The sequence below is a fragment of the Jaculus jaculus genome, chromosome 11, assembly GCF_020740685.1.
Source record: "Jaculus jaculus isolate mJacJac1 chromosome 11, mJacJac1.mat.Y.cur, whole genome shotgun sequence".
Classification (NCBI taxonomy): domain Eukaryota; kingdom Metazoa; phylum Chordata; class Mammalia; order Rodentia; family Dipodidae; genus Jaculus; species Jaculus jaculus.
The window spans coordinates 112,284,256-112,308,362 of record NC_059112.1 but is presented as its reverse complement, the minus strand read 5'-3'; the positions used below and the strand labels follow the sequence as shown (position 1 = coordinate 112,308,362).

Sequence of the window (24,107 nt, the reverse complement as noted above, 5' to 3'; positions counted from 1 at the left end):
GAGAGAGAGAGAGAGATTACAAAATAAGTAAATAGTTGCTGGAGAGATGCTCAGTGAAGGCACTTGCTTGCAAAGCCTGAAAGCCCTGTTTCAATTCCCCAGTACCTATGTGAAGCCAGATATACAAAGTGGTACACATATATAAATGTTGTCTGTAGAGGCAAGAGGCCTTAATGCAACCATTTGCTCTCTCCCATTTTTTTATCTGCTTGAAAATAAATAAGTGAAAAATAAACATATTTTTAAAAATAGGGGCTGGAGAGATGGCTTAGCAGTTAAAGTATTTGCCTATGAAGCCAAGGACCCAGATTCAGTTCCCCAGTATCCACATAAAGCCAGATGCACCATGTTGCCCATGTGTCTGGAGTTCATTTGCAGTGTCTGGAGGCCCTGCTGCACCTATTTTATCTCCTCTCTCTCTGAAATAAAAATAAATCTTTAAAAAAATGCTAGGCACGGTAGTGCATGCCTTTATTCCCAGCACTTGGGAGACAGAGGTAGGAGGATAACTGAATACAAGATCCGCCTGAAAATACACAGTGAATTCTAGGTCAGCCTGGACTATAGCAAGACCTTACCTCGAGGAAAAAAAAAGAAAAGTGCTTGCTGGCTTGGGTTCAATTCTCCAACACCCATGTAAAAAGTCAGATGTAAGAGCTGGGTGTGGTCATGCATGCCTTTAATCCCAGCACTCAGGAGGCAGATATAGGAGGATTGCTGTGAGTTTGAGGGCACTTTGAGACTACATAGTAGATTCCAGGTCAGCCTGGGCCAGAGTGAGACCCTACCTTGGGGAAAAAAAAGCCACATGTAGCCAGGTGTGTTGATGAATGACTTTAATACTAGATAGAGGTAGGAGGATCGCTGTGAGTTCGAGGCCAGCCTGAAGCTACAGAGTGAGATCTGGGTCAGCTTGGGCTAGAATGAGACCCTACCTTGAAAAAAAATTAATCAAAAAAAATAATAAAACAAAAAAGCCAGTTATAAAAAGTGGTATATGTATCTGGTATGTGTTTGCAGTGGTGAGACCCTGGTATGCCCATACACACATGCACAGACACACACACACACACACACACACACACACACACACACACACACAAAGTTAAAATATTTTGCCACCACATGCCTTTAATCCCAGCATTCGGGAGGCAAAGGTAGGAGGATTACCATGAATTTGAGGCCAGTCTGAGACTACGTAGTGATTTCCAGGTCACTCTGAGCTAGGGTGAGAACCTACCTTGAAACACCAAAAGATAAATAAATAATAAATTAAAGTATTTAAAATTATTATATTTTGAATTTAATCAGTCAATAGTGTGTGCATTTGTATTTCACTATATTTTATACATATTTGGTTCAGTTCTTTTTAGTTGGTATTTATGAAAGGGATTTATTCTCGGAAGAACTTCTCTGTTGATTTTGTAAATCAATTCTTCCTGGCAACCTTTCTGAATTCTGAGTTGATTAGGGTTGGGTCCAACTGCATTAAGTAGAAACCTGCTCATGGAAAAAGGTCAGAGACAAGCACTATGTAAACTCATTTCCACAAACAGAAGCTTTGACAAGTGTGTGTGTGTGTGTGTGTGTGTGTGTGTGTGTGTGTGTATGAGAGAGAGAGAATGCATGCTGGGGAAGGAACCCAGGGCCCCATGTGTGTTAAGCACATCCTGTACCATTAAGCCACACCCTACCTCCTTGTTTAGGTGTTCAAAGCAGGGACAAATGCCATACTGGGAATTAGTGATCTCGTTATTTGAGTGTTGGAGGGGAAGTGAGCATTTTTGGCTCCACTAAGTGGAGATCTGTGGCCCAGAAGGACACCAGGGCATGGAGATGGCTCTACCTCACCTCTGGACACCCTCCAGGGCTCAGTGGGTTAAGTCCAGTGAGCCCAGAATTGTGGAGGTCCTTGTCCAGGTTTGGATATGTGTCCCAAGTTGCTCCTTACCTGTCCTTCCATGGCCACAGTGATGTCCACAGTGCTGGCTGAGATGGGAACATACTGGAAAGGAGCTACAGCCGTGCCAACCCTGCCTTGTCGTGGCTCTGGCGCTCTGCCTTATCAGCGTGGCCCTTGGGAAATAGGACAGTAAGAAGGAAGTCTAGGTCTGGTTTTACCACCCAGACCCACCAAGGCTGAGTGCAGCTCGACTCCTCTAGATGGTCCAAGCCTGGCCCCATGCCCATCTACGGCTCCACACACACATTCCCAGGGCATGAGAAGCTGCATTCCCAGCTGCCCTGGCCAAGTCTCATTTGTTCCTCTGACAGTCTGGGAAGCTGCCCAGTCTGTCCACACCCACTTTTCAGGTGAGGAAACTGAGGCAGAGGAGGTGAGTCCAGTCCTTTGCCCTGTCTTCCCAGCACACCATGGTCAGAGCTTGCTGCTGGGGATGCCCGTGGCCTGGAGACTGTGGTGGATATTAGGACTGTCCACCCAGGTGGCCAAAACTTGGGCAGGTAAGGCCCAGGCATCTCTCAGCAGCCAGCTGCTTTTCTGGAGCTAGTTTTTTACACAGACCATTGGTATTTGCCCAGAACTTACACAGGCCCACACCCTACTCCCCTACGCACATTGCACACTGACTGACTTCATTCCTACCCCATGAGACCTGGACAGAGGGCCGCCCCTCCCTGTCCTCCCCTTCCTCCAGAATCTGTGAGTGAAAACCTTGAGCCTGTGGCGCTGGTGGTGCCATGTTGAGCTAGCAAGAACCAGGGCTATCTCCGGCCGGGCTTTTCCTGGGTGCTAGGGGTAGGGCACTCAATTTGTTCCAAAAAGCAGCACAAAGCTGACATGGATCCCATGAGGATCATGGGGTGTGCCTGCTGTCTCAACATTTTCCATGAGGTCACAGTTCCTGTTGTAGGCTGTCTGGGACCAGTGTCTCAGTTCAGCAGGTTGGTGGCGGTGGGGGGAGGGGCAGGCTCTCATGACAAGGTTTCAGGTACTTTCTTGGGAACCATGTTTCCTGGGACCAACTCCAGTGTCCAGGCCCTACAGGGCCCGACAATGGCCTAGTTGCAGTGTGTGTGTAGGGGGATGGTATATGTCAATTGGCAGACATGCCCCAAAGTACATTGTGGGTAGGTGGGCATGCATCTCCAGCAGTGCTTCCTGGCAACAGCTGGTCCAGCCTGCTCTGGGTCAGAGCCGGGATGAGCCCAGCTGGTACTGAGAACTGCTAGGAGAGGAGCCAGTCAGCCCTGCCCACCATAGATGTCCTTTCCCTACTCCCTGTTGCCCAAGGGGGAATGTGTGCTGTCTTCAGAGGTCCCTTTTGCCCCTTGCCCCGACATGCAATGTAACCTTAGCTGGCCTCAGGGCATCTTTGTGCTTAGGCCGGGACCAGATAGATGACTGTGTTGAAGACCCATCCTTAGCCTTTGGTCTCACCCACCCTCACTGAAGCCAAACCTTGGCAAGGAATGTGGTCTGACTTCATTTCCTGTCACTTGACCTCAGGACCCAGGCTGGGCTGGGGGAAGGTTGTGCAGGTAGGCAAGGTGGGAGAGACAGACAGACTGAGCCTTCATCCTGTAACAGCTCAGTGGTCCAGCTGAGAGCTCTTGACTTGCCAAGAGAGCACGCAGGGAGAGCGGCCATTGCCCCCGCTGCAGTCTTGACCATTGCATTTCACACTCCACTTGGAAGAGCTTGTGATCTGAACAGACACCGAACCTACCTGGGGAGAAAGGGGGCATAGTTATTACCCTGGCAATAGGATAGGGCCGGCCTACCCTTGAGTTTCAGACGGGGTACAGCTTGTGCCTTGTACCTGAAAAGGGCCCGATATACATACAGCAGACACTCAGCAAGTATGCAGATGATACATGAACAGTGGGTGATTGGATAAACACTGGACATGGAGGACTTAGGGAGAGGGGACCCATCTGGGTGACTCAAACCCTGCCGCCTCCTCGAACCCACGGAGCCATGCTGATGGAACACGCCTGGGTGTTGTGGTTTCACACTCTGGCTTGGACTGAGCAGCACCACTGAGACTGAGACTTGTGGCTTCACAGCCCACAGTGTGTGTGTGTGGGGGGGGGTAAAAGATGCACATGCCAGGGCCCACAGCAGTCTGTAGAGACTAGAGTCTCAAGGAGCCCACAACAAGGATACTGGATCACACAAGGCTGGGCTGAGGGCTGAGAAGACCTCTGTGTTGAGGGTAAAGGGTAAAGACATCAGATCGCAGGAAGCCTTCCCTTATCCACTCCAGCCCTGTCCTCTGGTCTGGGTCCTAACTTCCGCCCATTCTCTCTGGTTGTTCTCGGCTACAGGAGCCTCCCTGCTTGGGGGACACAGAGCTCCCCAGAGATTCTCTGCTGCCTGGGCAGGCAGCTCTGTCCAGTGGGTATGGGTAGCCCAAATATGGGGGCATGACAGCCTCTCATTCTGAACCAAGGGGTCCCCACAGGGCTTGGCCAAGTTGAGCTGGTGTGTGGTGCCACCCGTGCCTAAGAAGACAGTTCTCCAGGAAGTGGATCCCACCCGTTCTGCCCACAGGACCCTTAAGTCCCACCCACAGGGTATATGGTGATCCCTTTCCATCTGTTGCCCCTGAACCAGCCGTGTCTGCACCTGAAGAGGGGTTCAGAAAAGCTGTGTCACCTTAAGGGGCCGGCAGGGGAGGGATACTCCCTGCATTGTCTATCTGGTAAGGCCCTGGGTCTGTAAAAAGCCACAATACTTGTAGCCTGGTGCCCCAGGGCTAGGGAGGGGTTCAACACAATCCCCAGCCTGAGCCACTGAATACCCCTGTCATAAATGGGGAAACTGAGGGCAACCTGAGCAGGAGGAAACTCTGCCTCTTTGCTCTAAGCTTCACAGTCTCATCCTGCCCTGTGAGGACAGCTGATGGACTCAGCTGGTTGCTGGGCCTCACAGCTAGGGGCCTAGTTGACTCAGACACAGCACCCCTCCCTGTAGGAGGGCTGGCTTTCCCAGGGGCAGGCTTGGCAAGCAATCAGTCTGGAGAGCTGGCCTGGCAGATGCTGCTGCAAGCGTCCACAGAGGTTTGAACAGAGCTCTTCATCACTCAAAGGCCCCTCAATACCCCCAGACAATGTGGGGTGGGGTGGAGTGGAGGAATGGGACAGGTGGAGACCTCAGAGTCATTATCCTCCACAGACCATGGTCTTGTCAAGAGCTCAGCCCTTGCTGGGGTCTCACAGAGGCCTCAGTCTCGGTGGAAGCCTTCTGCTGCTCCTCCTCAGCCTCGGTGAGTATGGGATGAGCTGGTCACTAGAGAGAGAAGCAAAGGCAGCCCGGGGTCTTGAGCACTGGGACCTTGGTTAGACGTTCTACCTGCCCCATGATCCTTGACCCCTAGAGCCATAGCCAGGTCGCCTGAGCCCTTGTGGGGTCATGGAGGAGTGTCTGACCACCCTGGAAGATACCTGAGGTACTGGCTCCCTGCCTGAGGCAGACTCCTGTGTCTGGGGGGCGGTGGGCTATGACTTTATGGGGTGTGAAAGCACTAACGCTTTCTATACCTGGTGGGGTTTGGCCAGGACTGGGCCTAGCTTTTTGTTTTGTGTTTGTTATTATTGTTGTTTTGTTTGCTTTTTGTGGTATCGTCTCACTCTAGCCCAGGCTGACCTGGAACTCACTCTGTAGTCCCAGGCTGGCCTCGAACTCACAATGATCTTCCTACCTCTGCCTTCTGAGTAATGACATTAAAGGTGTGCACCACCACGTCTAGCTTTAGCCCAACTTTTTATCCTTTTCCTTCCCAGAGCTGGGGTACACTGAGTTCCCATCCTCTCCTCAACCTGTGCCCTCTGCTCCACAGGGTGGCTGCTACCTCGGAGGGCCCAGACTGCAGAGACAAGGCAGGTGAGAGCCTGTGGGTGCAATGGAAGTGTTTTCTGGCCCTGGGTGGAGGTCCAGCCTGCGCTACAGACTTCTCTCTCCCCCAAGTATCAGCTCTGAGTACCAGTTTTCAAAGGCAGATGCTAACAAAGCTGATGCTGGGCCCGGTGTGCAGCAAAGCCCACACTGCCACTGGGCCCTGGATGAGCTGGGTTAGGAAGAGTGAGGCCCCTGGGTGCAAGTCATGGGCTCTGGAAGCAGCTGGACTCTAGCAGTACGTGGATCTTGAAGCAGCTCCCCTCCAGCTAAGGAGGGGCTTGAGAAGTACCTCCCTGGGGACGCTGTCAGCTAGGCCTTGTTCCCTAGGAGTCTGGATTCCTCCGTGCAGTACTAGCCAGCACCCGTGACTTTGCCAGGTGGGTCTAGGGTTCTATAACCTTCAAGGACCTTCTAGGGTCCTTGTGGACTGGATGACCAGGTACCAGCCACTGGTGTTCCTGAGCCTTCATCTTCCAATGTCTTCCCTGCCTGCTCCTGTGTCCTACTTGGTATCTCTGCCCCCTGTCTGTCTGTATGTCTCTGCTTTGCTAGCTTAGAGCTGGGCGAAGGGACTGTGCTCCAGGGGACAGTGACCCCTTCTCCTCCAAGGTGCCATGTGTTCCAGGGAGATTGCAAAGGGAATGGGGTCTCAGGGAGGGGAGGCGCCACAGGAGGGGCGGTCCCAGGTGCATACTCCCAGCTCTCTCCCAGCCTCCCCCCAGGCCTCTTTCTTGGCCTCACATGTCGGGAGGTGTCTGGCCTGAAAACAGAGCATGTCCAGGAGCTGGCCAGGGCCGTGGGGCAAAAGAACATCACGCTCCAGGTAGATCAGGTCAGTACCACCACTGGAGTCCTTGGGTGGGTTGGGGGAGGCACATCGCTGAACGGGAAGTTGGTGACTGGCCTCCGAGACCCACCCTGACGCAACTGCTCAGTTCCATCTCCACTCAGGGTTTTCTCGGGCTGGTGGATCCCTCCCTCATCCCACCTAAACTGGCCACATAAACTGATCATTAAGTGTGTGTCCCCATTGAGAACCAGCTTTCTGGGAGTCCGAATACCTTCCTCCTGGATCTGCTGCCCTTTCTTAAGTCTGAGATGAGATCTTGTGCCAGCTAAACATGTCAATCATAGCATAGCTTAGGGAGGGAGCAAGGGCTGCGGGCCTGCCTAGGACCAAGGCAGATTTGTCATTGTCTTCAAGATGGCTCTTGAGGCAGCAGGACATTCATGCCACAGGCTGTGTGGTCAGAGTCAGAGGCTAGCAGCACGTGCGGTGTGGGGTGGGATAGACAGGGTGTCCCTGGCCATCCTTGGGGGCTGTGGCCCAGAACTCTCTGAGCTGGACATCTTGGTCTCCTGGCAGCTGCGCTGTCTGGCACACCATCTCCCCAAGCATCTCACCCCTGCGGACCTGGACGCCTTCCCACCAGACTTGTTGCTGTTCCTCAGGTAGGCCTTGAGTCAGGAGCTTGACCTCACTCTCCCAGCCCTAGACAAAGTGCAGGGACTGGGTGGCTATGCCAGGGCAGTCTTTGGGGAAAGGGTACAGTGGTCACATAAACCCTGTCTCCACAGCCCAGCTGCATTCCCAGGGACCCAGGCCTGCACCCACTTCTTCTCCCTGGTCTCAAAGGCCAACGTGGACATGCTTCCTCAGAAAGTTCTGGAGCGCCAGCGGCTGCTGGCTGCAGCTCTGGCCTGCCGGGTACAGAAAGGGCCAGATGGATGTAGGGTGGCAAGGGGCTTACTGATCTTCCCAAGGTGCTGAGGCTGGGCTGTGTGTTCAGGGTGTGCGTGGGTCTCGAGTGAGCAAGGAGGATGTGCAGGCTCTGGGAAGCCTGGCCTGTGATCTACCTGGGAGCTTTGTGGCCGAATCTGCAGAAGCCCTGCTCCCCTGGCTGGCAGGCTGCCAGGGGCCTCTGGACCAGTACCAACAGGAAGCAGCCAGGGAGGCTCTGCGGGGTGGAGGGCCTCCCTATGGGTGAGTGGAGGGAGACGTAAGCACATGAGCAGCCGTGTGTGAGGGTACCCATGGCCATACTGGGTGGTCTAGGGTCAGCCACTCCCTGCTGTATCCTGTCAGACGTTATCCCTTAGGAGGCTACATTCCATGGCCTTTCTGCAGAGGCAGGGCTTGACTCAGCTCTGCTTGGGGGTCTGCTTTCTGTCTGGGGCTGTAGTTGGGGGTTCCTGAACTAGGCCCCTGTGTCTGGACAGCCCCCCATCGAGGTGGACAGTCTCTACCCTAGATGCTCTACAGGGCCTGCTGGTTGTATTGGACCAGCCCATTGTTCACAGCATCCCTAAGGTAAGGCCCTGTCCCCCCCACCCCCCAGCCTGACTTCCAAGCTACTGGGCCACATGGTTCAGCCTGCCCTGCTCTGTCTTCAGGGAGTCATAGCTGCTTGGCTGCAACGCATCTCCAGGAATCCTTCATGGCTGGGGCCCGAGCTGACGGCCATGCTCCCGAGGTTCAGGCGGGATGTGGAAAGTGAGCCCAGAACTAGACTCATAGGGCATCACTGGGGTTGAGGGAACTAGTGTTGTAGGGTTCACCTGCTTCCACCTGTGGCCCTTCCTGCCTCCTTAGCATGTTCAGTCATAAGTTCATGGGGTGGACACAGTCACCCCATTTTACCAGTGGGTAAACTGAAGTGCAAAGTGTCTTGGTAGGGGTGGGAAGAAGGAGACCCTGAGAGAAGTATGCTGCCCTTAACCCCTCCTTGCTCCCTCAGAGAGTGCCTGCCCTCCAGGGCAGAAGGCTCACAAGGTGGATGAAGAACTTGTCTACTATGAGATCTGGGAGCTGGAGGCCTGCGTGGACGGTGCTATGCTGGCCAACCACATGGACCTCGTGAATGTGCTTCCCTTTACCTATGAGCAGCTGAGCATCTTTAAGCGCATACTGGACAAGGTAGTCCAAGGCAGGCTCCCACTGGGCCACCATACCACGGACTGACTTTCCCCAGTTGTCCAGGGAGTCTCTATGGCCCTCACAGTCACTTCCCCTGCAGACCTACCCGCAAGGCTACCCTGAGACCCTGATCCGGAACCTCGGCTCCTTCTCTAGCTACATCAACCCTGAGGACATCGACAAGTGGAACGTGACCTCACCAGAGACAGTGAAAGCTCTGCTCACAGCCATCAAAGGACAAAAGAGGGATGCTCAGGTGACACTTTCCTGAGGAGACACATGCACAGCCTGAGGTTGTGTGGGCTGGTAGGAGGGGCACATCTCCCAGCCCAGGATACTTCAGCAGCCACCTTCCACAGATGGCCAGTCTGATGACCCGCTACCTGCTGGGAGGGGGCCAGCTGGACCAGGACATCCTGGCTATGCTGGCTGACGTCCCTGCCACCTATCTGTGTGACCTTAGCCTGGAGCGGCTGAGGTCCATGCCTCTCCATGTCATGTGGTGAGTTCTGGGTCCGCCGCAGGATTGGGTGATCCTCCTGTGCTCTCCACTCATTGCCTCACACTGCACCCTCAGGCTGGTGGGGCCCCAGGATCTGAACAACTGCAGCCAGAAGAGCCTGGATGTCCTCTATCCCAAGGCCCAGGTAGCCTTCCAGAATGTGAGCATGCAGGAATACTTTGGGAGGATCCGGCCCTTCCTGGGTGAGTCAAGACACGCATACAGGGTGGGCACAGCTGGGGGCACCATAGACTGCTCCCGCAGTCATACCAAAGTCCTGACACTGGTGACTCCTGTCTCCCCCTCCTCCTGGGCCCCAGCAGCCCAGGCAGAGCAGGGCCTGGGTATTCTTTAGGAAGAAGGGAATCTGTAAAGGTGGTGACCTGCAGTCAGAGCATGGGACTGGGTTGTGTTCTCACTCCCTGCAGGGGGAGCCTCCACGGAGGACCTACGTGCCCTCAGTCAGCAGAACTTTAGCATGGACCTGGCCACATTCAAGAAGCTGCAGGTTGATGCCTTGGCGGTAGGTGGGGGCGGAGCCTCACAAGGGAGCATGGTGCGGGGGCCTTGTCTCCACCGCAGGGGTCCTCCTGAGGGATGGGGCCACGCATGGACCAGAGAGTGAGGGGCTGGAAGGGGCGTGGGGGGCGCAGTTGAGCTGTGGCTGGCTGGCCTGGGCTGGTCTGCAGGGTCTGAGGTTTGCCCACCTCCGAGCCTGAAGCCTCCAGGCCTGTAGACCCTGACGGCTGCTGCATGCACTGGCAGCGGCTGACAGTGCCTGAGGTGCAGAAACTTCTGGGGCCACACATGGCAGACCTGAAGGCCGAGGAAGAGAAGAGCCCTGTGAAGGACTGGCTCCTCCGACAGCGGCAGGAAGATCTGGACAGGTTGGAGCTGGGGCTCCACGGTGGCATTCCTAATGGCTACCTTGTCCTGGACCTCAACTTCCGAGGTAGGCCAGTCCTCCTGGGGCCGATTGGGGGGGGGATGGAGGCAGGGATCTGAGTCGCCCTTTCTCCCTGCAGAGGCCTTCTCCAGGGGAGCCCCCCTCCTTGCACCGGAACCTGCACTTGCGTGGGTCCTGGCTCTGCTCCTGGCCTTGACTCTGAGTGGAGCCCATCACTGCTGAGGTTCCTGGCCCCAGCCCTTTATAGTGGGACAGAAGCATGCCCCGGTGGTCACTGTCCAACTTCAAGGGCACTTGAGTATAATAAATGGTGGATGTGCCCCTTGAGACATGCCCTGTGGTGTTCCCAGGCCCAGGTGAGAGGCTGTGACTTTGACCTTGCCTGTGGCCCCATAAATATGGTTCCATGTGTTAGGCCCTCCCATTGTCTTGGCAAGGGGATGGAGAGGTGGGCCTCCAGGCATTGGAGACCTTTTGTGAGTGTGTACATGTGAGACGCAAAAGTCTGTGTATACAGCGCGCACGTGTCTGAGACCTTGTGTGTGTGACACAAAAGTCTGTGTATTTAGGGTGTGTGTGTAGCTGTGCGTACCTTGTAGGCCGGAGGAGGAGCACCATGGGTGTCCGCTTTCATTCTTCCACTTTATTTCCTTGAGGCTTTCAGTGAACTGGAAAATGCTGGGGTTTTTTGGTCACACTAGCTGACCAGTGAGCCCCAGCAATCTTCTTGTCTCTGCCTTCCTCAGCGCTGGGGTTACAGGCATGTGTGGCCACACTTGACCTTTTTACATAGGTGCTAAGGATTTAACTCAGGTGCCCATGCTTGCAAGGCAAGCACTTTACCAGCTGAACTACCTTCCCAGCCCCCCAGTGAGGCCTTTCTGACATCAGAGCTAGTGTTCCCAAGGTGGTATTCTAGTCCTAGAGGAAGTGTGTGGGAGGCCTGCAGTCTAGGCACTGGCTAAGGTATGAGGAGTCTGCCCCTAGCAAAGACAGACTGCACAATAGCCTTGTGCTTTTTTTAGATCTACCACTGAGGACAGTGACATTGAAGTACCTACCACTAGGCCTCATTTGTCCTGGTATGGTCCAGAAGGCTTGGGCCTTGTCTGCCCTATGGACCTTCCCTTGCAGCTGGGCAGGTCACAGCTCATCACTGGCTAAGGTCCTGGGAGCTGAGACATATGGCAAGTTCAGCTTCATAGGACAGGGTACACACAGTAAGCAGATCCCCTGCCTGGGCCCCACATCTTGACTTGGGCAGGCATCCAGCTCCACCTAGCAGCTCCGTCTCTCCTGTATCTGATGCCCATGGGCCCGATCACCCTGATGTAGTGCTGGTGGCAGTGTCCAGGGTCCTGGCACCTTCTGAGCAGTGCCCACTGGTCCTGATGGTGCCTGACACAGCAGCAGCCACAAGAGGCTGGAAGGCAGAGCCACAGTGAGTGGCAGGTACCCCAGGTGGACAGGTGGGCTGCCTGCAGATGGAACAGGGAGGGGACCCATCAGCCATATGGTTTGCAGACAGAGGGTCTGGGCAGATGAGGAAGAGCAAGGGGGCACAGATTGTACCTGAGGCAGGGGCTGCTGTGCCAATCCCTGACATGCCTGAGGTATGGGCCAGATGGGGTGTTCGGCGGGTGGTGCTGGGGGGCCCACTGGTTGTGCTGGCCTGGGTGGGGCTGGTGTCCAGGCCCAGCTCATCCAGGGCAGACCTGTTGAGACTGCGCAGCCAGGACCTGATGGTTGGGTGGCTTCGGGCCTTCTGTAGGTCTCCCACATTCTGGCCCAACAGATTTGTCACACTACCCACACTCAAGTTCTGTAAGGGAAGCAGGGTGAGGATGGGACAAGGGTTCCCCCAGGGAGCAGCTGGCTAAGCAGTGATTTCCCAGGACTAAGTAGGACTGAGTAGGCCCAGAGCCAGCCCAGAGGAGCCATGCGGCCGTGCTATCTGACTCCTCTGGCGTCAGTTGTGTGGACCTGGGACCTGGAGCCCTCAGATTGGCTGGCCCGGCCCTGCCTACTCACCACAGACCCGGCCATGAGGGTGCATGCCAGTAATCCCAGCACTCAGGAGACTGAGGCAGGAGAGTGGGTTCCGGGCCAGACTGGGCTGTAGAGGGAGACTGTCTCAAACCAAACAAAACAGAGCAGGGGCATTCCGAGGGCCTACCTGAAGCACGAGGGGATTGAGGTTGGTGAATGTGTCAATATCCATAGAGACGTTGGCCTGCGCCAGGTGTCGCAGTTCCTCTAAGGGTGCCCCGCCTGGGGGAAGGCAGTGGTGAGAGAGGGCAGGGCAGGGGTGGGGAAATTGGGGGGGGGGGCTGCGATGCAGGGTGGGGCTCACCAAGGTAGGGGCGCATGAAGCGGTAGTAGGCACCCGTGGTTCTGTTGCAGCAGAAGGCCTCGCGAGCCTTCGCGAAAAGTACATTCTTCCGACTCTGAGGGCAGGAGGAGATGTCCAAGGCCCCTGCCAGCCTGGGGGCGTGTGGGACAAGACAGGTGAGCAGGTGAGCAGGCTCGAAGCTCCCTGACCTGGACAACTGGGCATGGCCTCCTCCTCCTGAACCGCAGGCCTCCTCTTGCCCTGTATACTGGTTTGAAGTATGATCCCAAAACTCATCCTTCTGGCACCTCAGAAAGTGACCTTATTTGGAAGTAGAGTGTTGGCAGGTGAAATCAGAGTAAAAGATGAAAAGCTAAACTGGATTAGGTTGGCCATAAATTTAGTCCCTAGTGTCCTGTGAAGAATGGAATTTGAAGCCGGGCGCGGTGGCGCATGCCCTTAATCCCAGCACTTGGGAGGCAGAGGCAGGAGGATCACTGTGAGTTCGAGGCCACCCTGAGACTGCAGGGTGAATTCTAGGTCACCCTGGGCTAGAGCAAGACCCTGCCTCAAAAAACTGAAAAAAAAAAAAAGGAATTTGAAGCTGGACATGGTAGTGCACGCCTTTAATCTTAGTACTTTAGAGGTGGAGGTAGGAGGATTGCTGTGAGTTTGAGGCCAACCTGGGACTACAGAGTGAATTATAGGTCAGCCTGGGCTACAGTGAGGCCCTACCTTGAAAAAAAAACAAGAAATTTGTACACAGACATACTCTGTAAAGATGGAGTCAGAACTGCAGAATGTATATGCAGGCCAAGGGGCACCAAAGCTTGTTGGCCATACCAGGAACTGTGAGGGTGGGAAGGACCTTTCAGTGGGACTCAAAGAGGCCTGGCCTAGTTGAGACCTTAACTTTGCACTTCTAGCCTCCAAAAGTTCTAGGGAATAAATTCCTCCTTTTACATCTTTCAGTTTGTAGTACTTTCTTATGGTGGTCCTGAAACACCAATAACCTCCTAGACAGGTTTCCCCTGTGGCCCTTGCCAGGGTCCTGGCTGGCTGAGAAGCTTACCGGAACTCAGAGGGCTGGATGGTCTGGATCTGCTGAGGGCTCATCCAGCAGATGCGAGAGCCCCCAATGGCCACCAGCAGGGCACCAGTGACCTTGCCTCTGTGGTCCAGGAACTTCTGTAGGACTGCCTGGAAGCAGGGCTGGGGTCAGCTGGGCTGGGTAAACCAGATGGGGCAGCTTCAATCCCATTTCCTGGCCCTGACACTCTCACCTCTGTCTGGTTCTCCAGAGCCACATCAGAGGCCAACAGGGCCACCACTGTGTCCCCAGTGGTGATATTCCACTGGTCTATCTCAGCGCCTGAGTATAGGTAGACTAGAGAGGTGATGAGGCGCAGCTGGTCTTCTGGAATGCCATGCGGGTAGATCTGAGGCAGGCAGTCAGGATCAGTTATTGCCAAGCGCCCCAACCGCCCTCCCATGTTTCCCATCCACACACCTGAGCTAACTTGGTTTTGATGACACGCTGGCATTCGGCTGGCAGCGGGTGCTGCAGCAGAGGGTTCAGGTTGGCTCTGAGCACACGGGTGCTCAGGCAGGACTCCAGCTGGGTACAGTCATAGTGTACCAGGAAGAGGTCGTCATGCAGTGTGGCTGCCGTAATGTTGCCACGGATGCAAGATCCCCCTGCAGGGTGTGGCAAAGACCAGGCTGGCCTGAGCTGAGCACTGTTGCTGGCTGTGAGATCCACCTTTGACCCTGGTCTCTGCTTTTTCCGTTTGCTTTATGGGCATCAGGATCTTGCTAGGTAACCCAAGCTGGCCTCAAACTTGAGATTCTCCTGCCTGGCCTACAGGCATGTGTCACATGGCTAGCCACAACTTCTACTTTTTTCTTTTCTTTTCTTATATTTTTACTTATCTCTTTGAGAGGAGAAAGAGGCAGAGAGTGAGAGAGAGAGAGAGAGAAAGAGAAAGAGAGAGAATGGGTGTGCCAGGGCCTCTAGCCACTGTAAACGAACTCTAGATGTGTGCGCCTCCTTGTGCATCTGGCTTACGTGGGTCCTGGGGAATTGAACCGAGGTCCTTTGGCTTTGTAGGCAAGTGCCTTAACTGCTAACCCATCTCTCCAGCCCGTCTTTTTTTTTTTTTTTTGCATGTGTAGTATGTGTGCATGTTGTGCATGTTTATGTAGGCACACATATGTGCATGTGTGTGGAGGACAGAGCTGACATTGGAATCATCAAGAACTCACCACAAAGCCAGGTGTGGTGGCGCACGCCTTTACTCCCAGCACTCGGGAGGCAGAGGTAGGAGAATTGCCATGAGTTCGAGGCCACCCTGAGACTCCATAGTGAATTCCAGGTCAGCCTGGGATAGAGTGAGACCCTACCTAGGAAAACTTAAAAAAAAAAAAAAAAAAAAAAAAAGAACTCACCAAAGCAGCTAGACTTGCTAGCCAGCTTGCCCTGGGATCCTTCTATCTTGCTTCCCCAGTGCACTGATTATAGGAACAAACCACCATACCCAGCTTGGGTCTGGGGTCCAAACCTTGTTCCTCATGCTTGCACAGCACCATTTTACCCACTGAGCCATGTCCCCATCCCTGCCAACCTCTTATCTTGACCAGGCCTTCATTTCAGCATACCACTCGGCCCACACCAGGCCAAGGTGGAGAGTCCAGACTGGAGGAGGCCTGGCATCTCTAGCCTACAGTGCCCACACTCACCTGTGCCCCGCTTGGGCCTCAATGACGCTGAGTTAGCCTTGGACTCCAGGAAGCTTGTGACGAAACGCCTGGCATCACACTGGCTGAGTTGGCCCTCTCGGCAGGCGGCCACCATACTGCAGAAGAGGTCCAGGCCCACAGCCTGGCCGGGAAGGCGTGTCCATTCCACATAAGAGGGAGAGTGGACTTGGCCCCTCCTCCTGCCTCACAGACCCCATGTGCTGTGACAGGAATACTTAGGGCCACCACTCAAGGCTCAGAGTGGCCATGAGACAACCCATGGTACTGGATGGCTAGTGGTGCCCACAGCCAGCCCCACCCTGGCACCCTCCTACCTCTTCTACCTTCTCCCACAGGTTGGGACTGATGTAGGTGGCCAGAGTTCCCAGGGCCTGCAGCCCCTCCAGATTCCAGGAGCCAGGAGGCCTGATACATAGGAAGGGGTGCTATGTTGGGGTCTGACATGTCACCCCACACCCATGGAGATGACAGGGTAGATCAACACCTGTGGGCTCAGCCCTGTGATGGTGTCCACACTGGCCTGTCCTGTGGTGGACACCCAGCTGATAGGCAGACCCTCAATCCTGTGCCCTAGAGCCTTCCTGGTCAGAGTGGGTCTGAGGGCTGGAGTCAGAAGTCAGAGATGAGCAAGAGGTCAGATGTCACTGACCTCTTGGACCCAAGTTCCAGGCTGCCTGTCATCTTATTTCAAGGAGGGAAGGCCCCCAGCCCCTTCTCACCCTAGCCCTTGTAACTCCCCACCCACCCAAGCTGTGTCCTCCCGCTAGCCAGCAGGGTGTTGAGGGCGGCCCTTTGGGTGGCACTCAGCTGCGGGCAGCGCAACAGGTTCTGCAGCACGGAGGGGTCTGCCGTCACAATCCTGGATGCGTCCATGTCACATACCAAGATCCCGAGGAGCCCCAAGTCCGAGGCACTGAGCTGCTGGCGTGGCCCCCCCTGCAGGGACGGCAGGTCAGCACTGAGCAGGAGGTCCATCCCCAGCACACATTGTGTCCCATTCAAAGCACCTACCAGGCAGGCCAAGGCTGTGTGCTGCAGGGCGATCCTCTGGTCGGGCAGGTTGGCCAGCAGCCCCGTGTCTCCCTGGGCAGCGTGCTGCATGAAGGCGCGGCAGTTGGATTCCTTCACCTGGCTCAGACTGCAGGCCGGTGGGGGCACATCAGGGAGGCAGTGCTGGGCCTCCCACTAGCCTTCCCAGGGTCTCTAGGGTGTCTGAAACCAGAGGCGGCGCCCAGCCATGGCTGGCAGGCACCTGAGTGAGCGAGGGGCCACGGTGCCCGGCACTCACTTGTAGAAGAGCAGGAGGCTGGGTGGGTGGAGTGCGAAGTCTTCTTGGAGGCTGAGCCGTGCTGCGAGGTTGGCCAGACAGCTGAGCTGGGCAGGAGGGGCAGCAGGTCACATTCTGTCCAGTGTGAACTGACACTGCCCAGCTCCTCCCCTCTCAATAGAAGGTGTACTTAAGGGAGTAATTAGACACATGTGTGAGAAAACACTGCAACAACATGGAAAGAGATGAGAAGTCAGGGGGAAGAAACATGCCTGAGAGAATAATCCTAATAGATAGGAATGGACTAATTATAATTGAAATATGGAGACTTTTAGATTAGATTTATATTCATTTGTGTGCAGCAGTTTACAATGTTCACCTAACAGGAGACAGCTTTGTAAATATTAAAGTGGGTCAACTTTGCCAGGCAAATAAATGTTTTTTCTCCCCTCCCTTCCACCCACCCTTCCTCCTTTCTTCCCCTCCCTTCCCTCCCTCCTTCCTTCCTTCCTTCCTTCCTTCCTTCCTTCCTTCCTTCCTCCTTCCTCCTCCCTCCCACCCTCCCCCCACCTCTCATTATGCAGCCCAGTCTGGTCTCAAACTCAAGATACTCCTGCCTCAGCCTCATGAGTGCTGGGATCACAGGCAGGAGTCATTACACCTGGCTTGTTTTTATTTCTTTAGTAGGTTTTGACCTATTTAGATGTTTTGCCCTTTTCTCACATGGATTTTGGCCGAATTCTGCCTTTCAGGGAAATGGTCTATTTCACCTCAGCTGTCACACTTACATGCATAGATAAATGGTCCCTTTTTGTCTGTGAGATATGTAGCAATGGCCCTCATTCATTTCAACTATTTCTGTCTTATCAGATTTTGGTTTTGTTGATTTCCTGTTTTTAGTTTCATTGGTTTTTCTCCTTTTTTTTTTTTTTTTCTATATAGAGTCTTGCTCTAGCCTAGGCTGACCTGGAATTCACTATGGAGTCTCAGGGTGGCCTTGAACTCATGGTGATCCTCCTACCTCTGCCTTCTGAGTGCTGGGACTAAAGGTGTGTGCCACCATGCCTGGCTTCAGGGTGGTTTTGAACTCATGGTGATCCTTCTACCTCTGCCTCTCAAGTGCTGAGATTAAAGGTGTGCACCACCATGCCCTGTAGTTTTCACGTTTGTATTTCTTGTCTTCTCCAATTTCCTGATAGGGAGTTACATGGTTAATTTCAGATCTTTCTCTTTTCTAATACATACATTCATGGCTGCCAGTGGCTGCTTTCACTGAATCCTACAAATTTTGATACATTGTTTCTTCTTTTCCTTAGCATCTCACCCTAGGGCCCCAGATGGCCTCAAACTCCTACTCCTCCTGCCTCAGCCTCCTGAAGGCTGGGATTACAGGCATCCAACACCATATCTGGCTATATTTTCATTTTCATTTAGTTCAAGACATTTACAGAGAATTGTCTTGACAGTGTGGGAACACAAGCCTGCAATCCCAGCACTTGGGAGATTGGAGACAGGAGGACCAGGAGTTCAAGATCATTGTCAGCTACATAATAAATTTGAGGCTAGCCTGTGGGATACATGAAGACCCTGCCTCAAAAATTCCCTAAAACATACAAACCAAAGCTTTGAGACGTCTTTGGCCCTAAGTATTACCTTCAAGTATTTGAGCCCATTGTGGCCCAAGCAGTGGGGAGGATTTCTAAGCTGTATGATTTGGTAAGGTGTGTCTTAAGGTCTCTGGGTTTGGGTGAGAAGTGAGAAAAGCATGTTCTGCTGTTGGATGAGGTCATCTGTGTGGGTCAGTTCCATACTCTAGATGGTGGAGCTGTTAGATTCTCTTCTGTGTCACATCTTCCTGCTGTGGCATCTGACTTAATCTGATGGGCAGTGTAGATGTCCCAGCTATCACTGGGTTCATCCCTTTCTCTAGTTCTTTTTTTTTTTTTGCAGGGTCTTACTCTAACCCAGGCTGACCTGGAACTCACTCTTTAGCTGACGCTGGCCGTGAACTCATAGCAGTCCTCCTGCAGCATCTTGAGTTCTGGGATGAAAGGCATGAGCCACCACACCTGGCTGTCTCCTTCTAGTTGTGTTCATGTGGTTTACACCTTGATGCGGTTGTTATGAACACATATGAAGGGACTGCTTTATGACTTCTTTGAGAATTGCCGTTTATCATTATGTAATCCACCCCCTTTTATACATATATATATATATATATATATATATTATTTTTATATATATTATATATTATATATATATATATATATATATATATATATATATATATATATATATATAATTTTTGTTAATTGCAGACATACTTAGTATGTAAACAACACATGTTGGTACCATCCTTTCTCTCATCCCTTCCCCTTTTCCAAAAATATGGAGTGCTTCATGAGTTTGCATATCATCCTTTTGCAGGGGCCTTGCTAATCTTCTCTGTATTGTTCCAATTTTAGTATATGTGCTGCTAAAGTGAACATCCTCCTCCTTTTGTTTGTTTTGGTTTTTTGAGGTAGGTGCTTGCTGTAGCCCAGGCTGACCTGGAATTCACTCTGTAGTCCCAGAGCGACCTCGAACTCATGGTGATCCTCCTACCTCTGCCTCCCAAATTCTGGGATTAAAGGAGTGAGCCACCATATCTGGAGTAATTCCCCCCTCTTTAAATTTTTTTTTTTTAAAGAGCATTTCTATGTAGTCTAAGCTTGCTTGCAACTCTATCTACTTGCCTCTGCCTCGCATGTACTGAGATTATAGGCTCTGGCTCTTTTTCTTTTCTTTTTGTTTTTTTGAGGTAGGGTCTCAGGCTGACCTGAAATTTACTCTGTAATCTCAGTCTGGCTTTGAACTCACAATGACCTACCTCTCTGCTTCCCGACTGCTGGGACTAAAGGTGTGCACCACCATGCCTGGCTCTATTTTTTTTTTTTTTTTTTAACTGGGGAAGCTGATTTCTGGTCATCTGTAGGGCTGGTTGAGTTCAGTTGGCCTCTCACAGTCTTACAGCCCTGGTTGGGGAGACAAGCTAATGGGCTACAAGAGGCTCTGAGGTGGAGGACCCATCTGTCTCAAAGGGGCGCCACACTAAGGAGAAGCAGAGGCAGGCAGATAAGCTCTCTACCACACCAGGGACACAAGGCAGAAATGCCTGTAAGAAAACTGGCTGAACTGTCCTAGAGTTGATAGATGTGTGCTTCCCAGAGGGGAAGAGCCCTCTTCAGAAGAGCTGGGCTTCTTGGAACAGTGGGGCCTCTGAAGAGATGTGTTCTAGATGGTTTTGAAGGTGGTAGGATGACGTGGAGACAATCCTCTGCTTCCAAGGAATAGGGTCTCATGCCCCTGCTGGCCTGCCTCTGGCTGAGCCTCACCCCAGCCTGCTGGGGCCACACTCCAAATCCCTGTGAACTGCCTCTCCACCTGCAGGTCCTTCTCCAGGAGCCTGGCTTCCCTCTAGGCCTACACTCTCTGCCACCATAGCACTTACCTGCCAAGCTTTGAGTGGGACCTGCAGCAAGGCCAGACTCCTTATCAGAGACGAGAGCTGTTCCCGGGGCAGCCGGCTGGCTGGCTGGCACCAGAAGTCTTGAAGGAGGGAGATGTTGACCCTGGGTAGAGGTAGTAAGCAATTAGGGGCCCAGAGGGGCAGCCCTGAGGAGAAAGGCGAAGGCTACATGATGAGATAAGGGGAGCATAGACTGAAGAAACTCAGCTGCCTCCTAAAATGGGGTGTGGTGAGAGGCAGGAAATTCCTGGAGTAGGAAAGACTCTCTTCCTCTTCTCTTCTCTTCTCCCCTGCCCCCTTCTCTTCTCTTCTCTTCTCTTCTCTTCTCTTCTCTTCTCTTCTCCCCTGCCCCCTTCTCTTCTCTCTTCTCTTCTTTCTCTTCTCCTCTCCCTCTTCTCTTCCTTTCCTTTCCTTTCCTTTCCTTTCCTTTCCTTTCCTTTCCTTTCCTTTCCTTTCCTTTCCTTTTTCTTCCTTCCCCTTTTCCTTTCCTTTTTCCCCTTCTTCCTCTGCTGGGGCCAGACTGTCAGATAAGTGGGGATGCTATCCAGAAGGGGCCCTGCCATTGCTCTTGGGTCTCAGGTTCAGCTGATTTTGAGCTCAGACTTGAACTAGCCCTGCTGGCTGCTGGGAGGTAAACTGCTGGTGACCACAGGTGAAGCCATCTCCCCAGCCTTTCTCAGGATGTGGCTTATAAAATCCATTGATGGTGCGTGTAGGGTTTCAGGTGCTATTAACATGGCTTGGCTGACCTTGGTGTCTTGTCTGACAGGTTAACTCATTAATGGATAGGCCCATCACTCCAGGGAATGGAGGAACGGCCAAGCTCAGATCTGAGACCCCTGGATAGTGCAAAGAAATGACTGAGTTAAAATGATTTGGAGCTGGGTGTGGAGGCACATGCCTTTAATCCCAGTACTCAGGAGGCAAAGGTAGGAGGATCACTGGGTTCAAGGCCAGCCTGAGACTACATAGTGAATTCCAGGTCAGCCTGGACTAGAGTGAGATCCTACCTCAAAAAACCAAAATAAAATAAAATAAAAGGATTTGGGGATTAATGGTGGTCTTGGGATCTGTGGGCCTGGCACTACCACTGAGAGGACATGGCCTGGAGCCCCAAGGGGAGACTTCAGGGGACCCTTGCTGAGGTCACAGGTGTCTGATGGTCAAGACCTCTCCTATGCCTGGCCACACTCTTGATGATGGCTGGGGACTTGAACATGGGATGTAATTGCCACAACCCTGAGGTTCAGGGAGTGGCCCTGAAGTCAGGTCAGGTATTCTATGTCTCAGAGGTGGGAAGCAGTTTCTTTACATTCAGACCCTGGACCATTAGTAGCCTCAGGACCCTTCTTTCTGCTCCCCTCTCTGTCCTGCTACAAACCAACCACAGAAAACACTTAATTTATGGGGGGGGGGCACACTCACGCAGCCCATGAGTCAGATCCACTGGTGTTCAGCTTTCCCTTGGGGAGGCCATCGGTGTGAGGATCAGAACAGGGGACAGTGAGGGGAAGGAGGAGAGCGAGACCCAGGCTTGCCAGGCCACCTGAAAAAGAGCGGCAGTGTGGGAGTGACAGGGGCTCCTTGTGACCTCCCCCTTAGCCACAGCCCCCTCCTTGAGTGGAAGAACCTGCAGGAGGTTTGTGGAGTCATGGGGGCTCCTGTGCATATACATTTGGGCTTGTCTGTAGTGTTTTTGGTGGCACATACACATGTCCACCACTGGCATACATGTATTGTTGTGCACGTTTGTGCAAACTCCTCCCTCCAGCCAAATGTCACCTAGCTGTGGCTTTGTCCTTACACTCTGAACCCTGAGACCACAAGCACAGGACCAGAGGGATCGGCCCTGCCTTCCCCCCAGCCCCTTAGCCCCTGCAGTGGGGGATAGTGGGACCTCCCAGCAGTATGAGGGGTCCACTGAGGGGGGCCGCTGCCCAAACCCTTCCAAGTGCTCAGGGCACCCCTTCTGCAGAGGTGTTGTCTCACCCAATCTGGTTGAGTAGTGTCGGTGACTGCTGGTCATCCTTTGGTGTTGCGGGCAGTGGAGCACAGAGGCCGAGGGCAGCGGATCCAGGCCTGGCTGGAGAGGAGGGCGAGGCTGACACCGGCTGCTCTTGACTCACACAGAAGGAGACATGCAGCATCTCGCAGCGTGCCTGGTCCTGCCTGGGGAGGGAAACATCCCCACAAACAAGCATCATGATGAAAGGGAGCGGCAGGGGCAGGCAGCCAGTGTACTCAGCCTTTCTTATCACCAGTTGGGCCCCAGGGACCCATTGGTGCAGAATCTCCAATTAGCACATCTCACAAACAGTAAGTCACACAGACAGCAGAGGAGAGGTGCCCCCATACTCTGTGGCCCAGGTCAGAGATGCCAGCTCTGTCACTGAGACCAGGGTCCTGGAGGAAAGGAGAGGGCCTGGCCAGTCCTGCTGGTCTTCCTTGGGCCACTGGCCCAGGCATGTGTATAATCTGATGGAGTTTGGGCTTCCTTGGCTACCTGACTCTATATGGCTCAGGAGTCCCACCCCATGCAGGGGGCAAAATAGAGACTCTCATGGGCTAGGCCAGTGATGTCCAGCAGCCCACAGCACTGTGGCCTGGCTAGTGACCTCACTCCTACTAGCCCTCACCTGAGCAAGAACACTGCAGTAGCAAGGGTGCTGTGCTGTCAGCCTTGGGGGCAAAGCTGCTCCTGGCCACACAGCCACTGGATCTGGTAGACCAGGCACTGCAGACGCCAGCAGTCCAGAGCTTGTCAGTCCACGCAGCCGAGCTCCAGGACGCAAAGATGGTGTGGGTTAGCGGTGTCTAGGTCTCCATTCACCTGCATACCAGGTTCAGCAATGGCCCTGCCTAGTTAGTCCAGTCTTGTAGTTACACCTGCCAGGCAGGCCTGCAGGGAGGAGCCTGGGCTTAGCCAGGTGACGTTTGTATCAGCCCTGTGGGCCTCAGGCACAGCAGGCACCTGCTTCCCAGCCCCTGCGGGGCGCTCAGGCTGAGCTCAGGGTTGGCAGACACCCAGCACACACCCTTCCCTTGGGAGCCCAGGCTCAGGATGTGTGTGTGAGAGGGGGCAGCCCGTGTTCACATGTGCCGGTGTCTGGGTGTACACAGATGTATCTCAGTCCACATGGTCTGTACATCCCAGAGCTCACACACATGTGTATGTGGGTATCCCCGTGCGGGCTATTAGACACACTCGGAAAATATGGTGGCCATTTTCAGGGTGCGGCCACACAGAACTAGGCACGTATGCTGCGCACATGCGCGTGTGCTTGGAGGCAGAGTGAGCTTGTAGAGAGGCACAGCCTGGACACCTGCCTCCCGGCCCCTAAATGTGCTCAGGCCCTGACAGCTGCCATCAGGTTCTCAGGAACATGACCACTTTTGTCCCTGGGGCCAGGATAGTGTTTCTATAAGGCAGGCTTGAAAGGGGGGCAGGCCGGAAGTGAGGCTACAGCAAGGACTTGCAGAGAAGCATCTCCTGGCCTGAAATGGTGGAGCCTTGCTGACTTCTGCCACTGGCATTGGCTGTGGCCTATCTGCAGCTCTTATCTTACTATTATTATTTTGTTTTTCAAGGTAGGGTCTCGCTCTAGCCTAGGTTGACCTGGAATTCACTATGCCGTGTCAGGGTGGCCTCGAACACTTGGCAATCCTCCTGCCTCTGCCTCCCGAGTGCTGGGATAAAAGGCATGTGCCACCACGTCTGACTTGCAGGTGTCATCTTAGAAGAGGCTGTGGAAGACAGGAGGGCTCCAGGGCTCAGGTCTCTGAGGCGTGGGTTCAGTGCTGCATAACCCCCACCTATACCCAGGGTATCAGGTACCCAGGGAGCTGGCTCCATGGCTCTGAAACGTGTCAATTTGTGATGGTTGTGGCCTTTGGAGGCGGAGTCTTGCTGGAGGGGGGTGTCACTGGGACTGGGCCTTGGGGCTTATTAGTCCAGCCCACTGCGTGTTAAAAGCTAGCTCACTCTTGCTGCTCTTCCCAGATGATGTGACGAGATGTGCTTAGCTGGCTGCTTTGTAATGCTTCCCACACC

General features: G+C 53.6%; 2 protein-coding genes and 1 non-coding gene across 3 annotated transcripts; 1 reads left to right on the top strand and 2 right to left on the bottom strand.

Annotated features, from left to right (window-relative positions):
* The first annotated feature begins 4,997 nt into the window (after nt 1-4,997).
* On the top strand, nt 4,998-10,421 carry LOC101599138 (mesothelin). The gene is made up of 17 exons (XM_045130288.1): nt 4,998-5,025; nt 5,141-5,231; nt 5,805-5,848; nt 6,191-6,240; nt 6,575-6,695; nt 7,230-7,315; nt 7,442-7,571; nt 7,654-7,847; nt 8,084-8,174; nt 8,258-8,357; nt 8,602-8,780; nt 8,881-9,036; nt 9,140-9,282; nt 9,358-9,485; nt 9,711-9,805; nt 10,048-10,234; nt 10,308-10,421. Exons 1-17 carry the CDS (start codon nt 5,002-5,004, stop codon nt 10,409-10,411), a joined length of 1,923 nt encoding a protein of 640 aa, XP_044986223.1. The 5' UTR covers nt 4,998-5,001; the 3' UTR covers nt 10,412-10,421.
* Nucleotides 10,422-11,467: 1,046 nt separating this feature from the next.
* LOC101599432 (mesothelin-like protein) lies at nt 11,468-22,198 on the bottom strand. Its single transcript, XM_045161313.1, has 15 exons — nt 22,046-22,198; nt 21,482-21,602; nt 20,039-20,159; nt 16,570-16,655; nt 16,293-16,419; nt 16,027-16,217; nt 15,596-15,686; nt 15,261-15,402; nt 14,032-14,219; nt 13,805-13,960; nt 13,594-13,721; nt 12,543-12,673; nt 12,366-12,460; nt 11,762-12,011; nt 11,468-11,667 (listed from the first exon to the last, which is right to left on the bottom strand). The coding sequence occupies exons 1-15, from the start codon at nt 22,080-22,082 to the stop codon at nt 11,468-11,470; spliced, it is 2,064 nt and encodes a 687-aa protein (XP_045017248.1). The 5' UTR covers nt 22,083-22,198.
* Nucleotides 18,931-19,035, bottom strand: LOC123453383. Its single transcript, XR_006632776.1, has one exon. It is a non-coding gene; the product is annotated as a U6 spliceosomal RNA (small nuclear RNA).
* Nucleotides 22,199-24,107: the final 1,909 nt, after the last annotated feature.